The 8890-nt window shown below is 39.0% G+C and overlaps 1 protein-coding gene across 8 annotated transcripts in view; it reads right to left on the bottom strand.

Moving 5' to 3' along the window:
• TNRC6A (trinucleotide repeat containing 6A) overlaps positions 1–8890 on the bottom strand; it is a 53178-nt gene that overhangs the window by 20787 nt on the left and 23501 nt on the right. For 6 of the 8 annotated variants that reach the window (XM_009320491.1, XM_009320493.1, XM_009320494.1 and 3 more), the window contains 2 exons: positions 7385–7720; positions 3103–3150 (listed from right to left, as the gene is read on the bottom strand). In XM_009320491.1, coding sequence (XP_009318766.1) covers positions 3103–3150; positions 7385–7720 — 384 coding nt within the window. The remainder of the gene's footprint in view (positions 1–3102; positions 3151–7384; positions 7721–8890) is intronic. The other 2 variants (XM_009320496.1, XM_009320498.1) reach the window with 1 other exon arrangement.

Below are 8890 nucleotides of genomic sequence, written 5' to 3'. Positions count from 1 at the left end.
CCAACTCAACTGCAAAAAAGGCTGGTGTGGTTTATCGTGTGTAAGCATGACCGACCAATCTGAAGAGAAGCACAGTTGATGCAGATTTAAAAAGAGACCTTGTTTCAGTGCTTCCATCTCTCAAAAGGAATTTGAGAACACCATGACAAGCAGAAGATTCCACATTTTTAAATCAGACTAACAAAATTTAAAATACTGCATTATTTGAATTTATGATCTTGATCTTCAAGGAAACAGGAAGAAACAAAAAAGCTTACATTTAAGTTACTATGGACAGTTTACTGAGTATTACACTGATGCGCAACAAGTTTTGGTCTATTCTTAAATCATTTTTAATCAATATCAACATTATTCACCCTACAGTGAAAAAGAATCTAGCCAAAGACCCTGCCTCCACGAGTACAGAGCCTGGAGCAGCACAGAGCAGGGATCACCCACTGCTCCTCCAGCAACCAGCATGATGGAAGCTTGAGAGCATCGAAGCAATCAGTTAAGCTTCACATAGGAATTACAACACGAGAAACAAGGGTGCTGGCACAGCACTTTGGAACAGGGAGTAATGGGAAGAGACCTGTGGCAGGTAGAAACAGCACTGTAATAGTTAGAAGTGCCTGGCAGCTCCACAGTCTTGAGGCAGAGAACCACACAGCACCCGTGGGAGAACTGGAAGACATTCGTTCAGCTGAACATAACCCAGAGCCACCTATTAATGTGTTACTAGAAAAAACACTGTAGTATGTAAGGAATTGTCCAACAAAACCCAAGATTTCAAATCTCACACTGATATTTTAAAAAAAGACACTTAACCTGTATTAAAAGACTATAAAAGTTAAGAGTTGTCTGCACTCTCACAAACGACAGAATCAACAGCATGAAAAGCTGCCCTAACAAAACAAAATCTTGATTACATAAACATCATCCCAATAACATGATCAATTTTAAAAACAACACTGAAGTATACAGATGGCAAACAGCCTGAATTCGGTGTTGAGAAAGAGATACAGGTTATGACTACAAGCCAGAGTGAAACAGTAAACAAACCCTAATTTGCACAACAATAGACTACATAAAAAGAAAACTTGTGTTAAAATTCTATTATATTAATCTAGATGCGATACACAGTTTGTAACGAGCCAATACACGAACAGCATATAATGATTAATTTCCAGTCATCCAGAATTTTATCCCATTACACACAAAACTACCTTGACTAACAGTCTTTTTCCTGGACATAAATGTGCGTTAGTGATTTCTAGTACGAGCCACTGTTCTGAAATATTCCTATCTGAATCTCCACAACCCACGAACTTCTGAGATTAAGTATACAAATACGGAATAAGCAAGGTATTATTTCTGGTATCTGCCAGATGTGAAAAATCAGAAAAACACCCTCAAAATAAAAAAATTACAGCTGACAACATATTAAATTTGGTGCACAGCAAAACGAGCCAATAACAGCCTACTCTTGTTTTTTTCCCCCAAACTATTTAGAAGCTGCAACTGAACTTTTGCTGCTTAAATCCTGGAGAAAAAAAAATTTACACAAACCTGAGTTTCTTAAAATTCAGTAAACTGCTAAGATTTTTTCAATAATTTGTAATTCAATAATTTAATGTTTTCTAGCTATGAGGTACCCCTACAGGAAATGTTTGCAGGAAACCCTATGTATTTTCTGAAGTAGTTTGTTTGTTTTAAAGTACCATCACATGGTCTAAACTAAACAGTAGGATTGAGAAATATAAATTAAGAAATATCTGTATCTCTGTCTCCTTTTCCAGTTCCAGTACATACTGGTACCCACAGACTGTGAATACTATACCTTCCCAATTATTGTACCTTCGGTCCTCATGAAAAAATGCATTTTAATAAACAAGCTAAAAAGCACCTTTATTACAAAATGACAAAACCAGAAAAGTAAAACCTGTTTGTTAACACCACGTATCTGTTTCTCTGTGGTAGAGAAAAAAGTCCTGAAGTCTGTTTGTGTCTTCTTGAAGTACTCCAACCCAAGAATTAGTAGATGTAGCTGTCTGCCTCCGCAATGGTTTCCTGACTGTGAATGCAGGACAGGAAAGCTGCCAGGACACGGGTACAGCGTCCCTCTGCACCTAACCCAGCACAACTGGTGGCTCTCCTAAAAGGGACCGTCCTGCACGCTCTCTCTCCCCTCTCCCCCGTCCCAGCAGGGCTCTGGCCCTGACACCCCTGCAGCACTGCAGTGAGTCAGGACAGCTCGCTGAGCCACGGGGAAAAAGATGAACCCTCAGGTTAGTTTTCCATCACACAAAGAAGCTGCACTGACTCGCTAAGTGGCCAAATTCAACACAAGGGAAGAGAGGGGAAGGAAGAGGAGAGGAGGATTAACTTCACCCCTTTGAGAGCAGTCTTCAAGGTAAACAGAAGAGATGCAACATGAAACGTTCTCCTAAGCTCTGTGCCCACAGCAGCCCGACGGGCACATAGCACAGCCAGAAACAGAGCCAGTACAAACCATCCTACAGCACTATCTGCATTACTCCAGAGCATTTCGTACAGCACGTCCCCAAGTCCTCACACAGCACATTCGCTCCAAAATATCACTTAAAAATAAATAACAAGTGTTCTTCACAATCATATCCAGTAAGCAACACACACAGCTGTAGGCCTCCATGTAGTGCTACCCCAGCATAAACTCAGCATTCAAAATAGAAAGGCCCCCAGACATGATTTCCTCCACAGTGCTGTGAAATGTCTCCGATATAAAGCACAGGCTTGCACAGATTATTCAATTTAATACCACGAAAAGGCAATTTAACATATAAGCATAAAGGTAAAAAAAAGACAGTATTTTAAAGCTAAGGTGCCACATAGTTGAAGCATCTGTTTTGGTATGAATTCTGATGTTATTTTAGAAAATTAAAAATGTTTAACCAAATGTAGTATGTAACGGCACACAGAAAGTATACTTAAGTCAGTCATTCACACAGCACATGCTATTGAAAAACATAAGCCAAAGAATAAAAAAAATTAAAAAAAAAAGAAATCAGACAAAATTGTGCGAAACATGTAACTACTACAAACACACATAGTGCAAAAAAAAAAGGTGAGATTTAAATAGCTAACCTGACTGGTTAGGGGAGTGGCTCACCAAGTCCCGAATGGGAGGCATGCCTACAAAAAAAAAGTAAGAAAATTACAGAAGTGTTACTTAAGTAAACTAGCCCTTTGAGAACAGTCCCAAACCACTCATTACTTTTAAACCATTTATTAGGCCCCTTTTTTCAGGAAAAGTTTCTCTTAAGAGCCATCTCTCAATCTCACTGACCGTGCTAGCGACAAGCAAGTTCTGAATTGCCTCACCCACGGTGCTGAACACACCACGGGGAAGAGACACACTGATAGTAAATCCAGCTTTCTACATGTAGCATTTAGATTTAATTATTAGCAATTTTGCTGCTTTTACTAAATATTCCCACTACTAGTTAGTTTTTATACATTTTGCATTTAATTAACCGATTTAACATGTCCTTAATTTTAAAGGTTTGATTTATATGAAAAAGAGGAAGAATTTATAGTCATCGAAACCAAAACCAGTTAATTCTTGACTTACTAACTTAGAATTTCAGAGGTCAGCCCTGACACTTAAGCAAGTTCATACCACTTCTTTGAATGGCACGTTTTCTCCACCTGAAAGTGCCTACTTTGCTGCCTGATTTAGCAAACAGAAATAACTAAGTATGGTCCAACTCTGATTTATCCTAAGCGTGTGCACACGAAACTTTCATTTACCACTCTTTCATAGCTTCTTCCTCCTAAGTGTCCTATAGACAGTGTATGAAATCAAACTTAATGTTTCAAATTCACAAATTTTACAGTTGGAGACCATAACTGTTACATTTAAGGCAATGTTTCCTATATTAAGTCAACCTCCATCACTACTAACTGCAAATCCCAACTGCTCGCTTCTTCCCTGACTCCTACAATAACTGAGAAAAAACCCTCAAGTTACAGGAGGAATCTTTTGTTTCCAAAGGCTCTGGCTGTAACGTAATTTTGCAGCTCTGCTGCAAGATGCACAAGGATAAAGTGAGACCCACTCACGTCAAAGGAGGAATCCAAGTAGCTGGACTAACGCCAGGAGCCTGATGGTGCTCTCCTGTTTTGTTCTGTCCCACAGTTGCAAGCAATTACTGCTGGCAAATATTTTAGTTCACTATATAAATCATTTCATTGTGGAATAAGCACCTGGCTATTTTGATGTGTTACAAAGCACAGAGGCAAACAAACATACCAAGGCAGCATTCAAGACCTTCCTTTCATGTGAAGTTTGCACATGGGGGAAAATTTCACTAAAGCAAACAACTGAACTGGGTATGAAAATGTTCTGATAAAGAGCTACTTATGCAGATTTCTTAAAATAACCATCTTGGTACAAGACTATCTGTTTCAGAAGTACTACATGGCATGAGCTTCACTTATGTGTCTTTATTAAAAAGATATGCCAAATGTCCTAAAAACACAGGACTATCCCTTCTTAAGCTTTACTTCTAAACAAAGCGCGTTAATTTTCAAAAGAGAAGATGATTGTCCACGCAAAGCACAAGTAAAGAGATATATTTTTTGACCACTGATGTAATTAAAAAATTCTCCAGTACCAAAGACTTAAAAACTTACTGTGGCCAGGGCAGTTAAAGGAAAAATTTAAATTTAGCAGTACTTGTGTTCCCTGGCTTTTTACAAAGCACCTACCAAACCATTATAACCACAGCTGGAACTGGGGAGAGCGCCTACCCTGGGGTCTGTCAGGGAATGACAGATAAAACAACTGGAGCCATTACCGACTCCAGCAATTTTGACTTCAACATTTCAAGCTACAGTTTTTCTTTTAGCCCTAAAATACAGGTAATGCTTAAAAAAAGTCAAGAACTTAACAATCTCCAAAGACATTCCATTAGGGTATAAAATTTGTTAACCCAAATGGCCTGTACATGGATATTCTTTCAATAGGAAGGGTTCTACAGATATGTCAAATTTCATGAGATTTTTAATTTCAGAGATAACAAGGAGAGTACCTAGAAGTTGTCATTGAAGGCTAAAAGAGGAACTAGGGAGACTGAGTAAGACTGAGACAGGCAAATGACAGTAGTACTTCCTTTCAGATACAAAGGTGTCAAAAGACATTAAGTCACTCTTGCGTGCTGCTGGACTATGGCCACCTCCGCATTAACTCACAGGCAATTCGTTAGACAAGATTTTTGAAGTCATTACAAAAATCCAGCACTGAAAAACTTATTTTCCTTTACATTAACTTCTTACCTACATTTCTCAAAGAACATGACAAAACATCCAAACCAGACATTTTTTCTGGTTATACTAGAGGAAAGAGATCTTTCAAGCGTACAGATACACGGCACCAAGAAACGAGACCCTGGCCTCCCAACCCCACTTGTCGTTCTGGCCGGTTCTGACCTTGCACACCCAGGAACGCCCCGAGCACGGCACACAGCTAACAGACACCTGACAGTACAGTGACTGACAGGACGCTACAGACAAAACAGACATTTTCTTAAGATGGGAAAGTGATTTGGCCAGCCTTTCTCTCCCCTAAAGGCTCTCAGAACCTTTTAGTTACCAGCTGGACGTGTAGATATATTATTCTAATAATTAACGTATTATTCAAACCACAGAACTACTCCCAGCAAAGCAGCTGCCTCAGACACTCAGTATAGCGTTGTGGCAGCACCGCAGAGGGACACGTTGACATCTCCCAGCCTAAAGGTTGTCCAGCCACACCAGCACAAATTCAAGCAAAATTGAGCAAAACTGAGAACAATGCAATATACAAATGGGAACCCAACTAATTAAATATTGGGCTGGCATTCACAAAAAGTGAAATGAAGGACAGCATATTCAAAAAACCCTCTAGATAGATACAATCAGGAGGTTTAATAGGTTGTATAAAGAGTAATACTACTTAGATTAGTTTACATGTGAATTTTTATTTAAATCACTACTTGCTACCACACAATTTGACCAGTAGAGGATATACGCTGGAGAAAAAGTTTCACCTTAGGAGCAAGCAAGTATATGAAAGGTTACTTTAAACCTGACTATAGACAGGAACAAAATTATACAGGTGAAGTGAAAAAAAAAATTTACTGCTTTACCATTCCAAGAAGTGATTTTTAAGAGTTCTATCAGTACGTTACAAAAATAATACTGGAAAGTAATATCAGAAACATGACTCAGGGGGCACGTGGATAAAGTGCTTCCAATGCTTTGATTGTTTACTTTCATTTTAAATACTGCTTCTTCAAGATTCAGTAATCACAACAGCTCAAAATTTAACCAAAACTTGAAAGATCAAGGCTGTTTTCCAGAAATCTTTTCTGTAACTGAAGGGGCTAGGAGTCACATCCTTTGTAGTGTATAAAACACTTATTTTGAGAAACACTGGGAATTCAGTAAAGTTTCAGAAGAAACTATCTGTGAGATAGCGCACATCACTGCTATGTGCACGTCAAAAAATAAATACAAGTATAAAAATAAGAAAGTATTTGTCCAACATATTAAGCGTTAGCATGCATTAATACCAAGTCCCTTTGAAAATCTACAGGGATCTGTAGATCCCTACAAAGAAAGTTACTTTTTTTCAGCCAAAAATAGACTGCCCTTATTGTCCCCAAAAAATTGGTAGTACATTCACTGAACAGCAAATTATGCACGTGTAACAGGTAAGTTTACTACTCTTAAAAGGGTATTTGAAGAGGATGCATAACAAGCCAAACTAATAAAGGATAACTTTACTTAAATACTAATAGTAATAAAGGTAAAGGTCGATCCATTTTGTAAGACAACCTAGCTTCAGGTAGATGAACAAAGAAAAACTCTGACCTAACAACAAAAAGCAATTCTGATATTCTAAACAAGTTGTACCCTATCTATATCTCTAGATATGAAGAAGAAAAGAAAGTCTTGAGACGCTGTTCAGAACGCTCTGGGAACTGTCTGAAAGACCCTTCCTTGTGAGATCTGTGTATCAAAACTGGATGCAAAAAAGATGCTTCGTACCATGACCGTGCTTGGATCAATTGTTAGGATAAAGACTGGAAATTCAGAACATAGCAGTGGTCGTATTGGCTTCAACATCTGTTCAGAAACAGACACGTCTACTGTACACCACTGGCAACAACGAGCAACTAAGATGTCTTAAGTTTCAGTATGAAACTTGCACAAAGATGGCTGAAACCATCCTGTAATATTAAGCTACGACACAGGAAAAATCTCTCATCATGCTACAGCTTACATTTAAAGTTTAAATAATATTAGGTCAAATATTTAACTGAAAAATTGAATTTAAACTATTCGATTTTAGTTAAAGGAAAACAAGGTACGTCCCCCTCACCTGGCTGTTTTTTGCTGCTGTTCGGCACTTCTCCGTTGGTCACTGGCTGTTTATTTGTGACAGTGCTGCCTCCTGACTGGCCGTTTAATACTTTAGGAGTAGATCCCAGGTTTGCAGCTATAACTGGTAACTGCTGACCTCGTTTCAGAAGCTGTTTCTGTTCCTGGTGTCGAAATCGCGGTGGTACTTCACGAGGAGGGTATCGAGGCAAGGTCTGCTGCTGCTGACTGTTGGCTGTGGCCCGCTTGGCATTATTATTAGTGCTGGTTACTGTGGAAGTGCCGTTAGAGGTGACAGGCTGAGGCTGGCTTACACTTGTCTTTGTTTGTTCTGGCACTACCCCCACCCCCAAAAAAAAGAAAGTTGGACAAAGTTATTCATAAGAACAGCAACTTAAAAAAATTGAAGACTAAGTCAATATTCTTAGATGTGCTTATATAGTATGTAATGGCAGCATTTTTTCTGATTCAAGTTGTAACTCATTCCCCATTAAAAGCTCAATTATCCCATAATCACACAGCTTTAATAGCACAGATCTGGAAGCAGAAATATGTCTTGCTATCAATCCTAACAAAGTTATCTCAGTTAAAGTACGCTACTACTAACAAGCTTTCTACAGCTTTTTCTGACACATCAGCACTATGCCAGTTTATTTTGGCATTTAAACTTTATTTTAAAAAAATATTTAAGTACTTTAAAAAAAATCTTACTCCAGTGGGAAACTTAAGTGTTACGTACAGAAAAATGTTATGGTCTTGCACAAAAAGAACAAGAAGTGAACAGGACGTACAGAACGCATTGTTAAGACTTGCCTGCTTTATCAATCCTAACATCCAAAGGGAAATACATTAATACCCTTAAGGCAATCAGTTGCCAGCAGGAAAAGCTAATAGCACAGGTAGCCCCCATACACAGCTTAGCAGGACTGTGCCGGCATCGATGAAACGCCAAATGTGCAACTGCAACTCCAAATTATCTTTCAGTCTTGACAGCGCAGCCACTTCAAGGCAAGATGAAGGTCAAATAATTTGTAGAGGTCAAGGGCGAGTGAACACACCAAACTCGGACGCTGAATAAAGGGAAAACTGCAACATCCTCAACTTAAGACCTCCACCCCAACCAGTACAAAAGCAAGGGCGGTAAGTATGGGGGTGTTCAGGTGTAGGTAACTGGTTAATAAACCAGGCTCAACGGATAGGAAGGAATACCGTGAGCTACTGGATGTGTGCTTCCTGGTGCTACTGCCATTCATCCCAACCACTGCAACAGGTAAGCTGTACTTCCAATCCCTTACGTGACTGATATGCTGATGTACTTTTCAAATTTCTTGGATGAGATATCCATAAAGCATGTTTACATTTACTGTGGAACTTTCCGAGATACCTCAAGACTCGATCGTGACCTCCCTCAGCTCCGACCTGCCTACATGGTCAAGCCACCATCCCTACTCAGAATTCCACAAAACAAAACTGGCAGTTTTAGAAGTTACTGAAAGAAAAATAGTTT

The sequence above is a fragment of the Pygoscelis adeliae genome, unplaced genomic scaffold (genome assembly GCF_000699105.1).
Source record: "Pygoscelis adeliae isolate BGI_AS28 unplaced genomic scaffold, ASM69910v1 Scaffold173, whole genome shotgun sequence".
Taxonomy (NCBI): domain Eukaryota; kingdom Metazoa; phylum Chordata; class Aves; order Sphenisciformes; family Spheniscidae; genus Pygoscelis; species Pygoscelis adeliae.
This window is presented reverse-complemented; position numbering and strand designations above follow the sequence as displayed.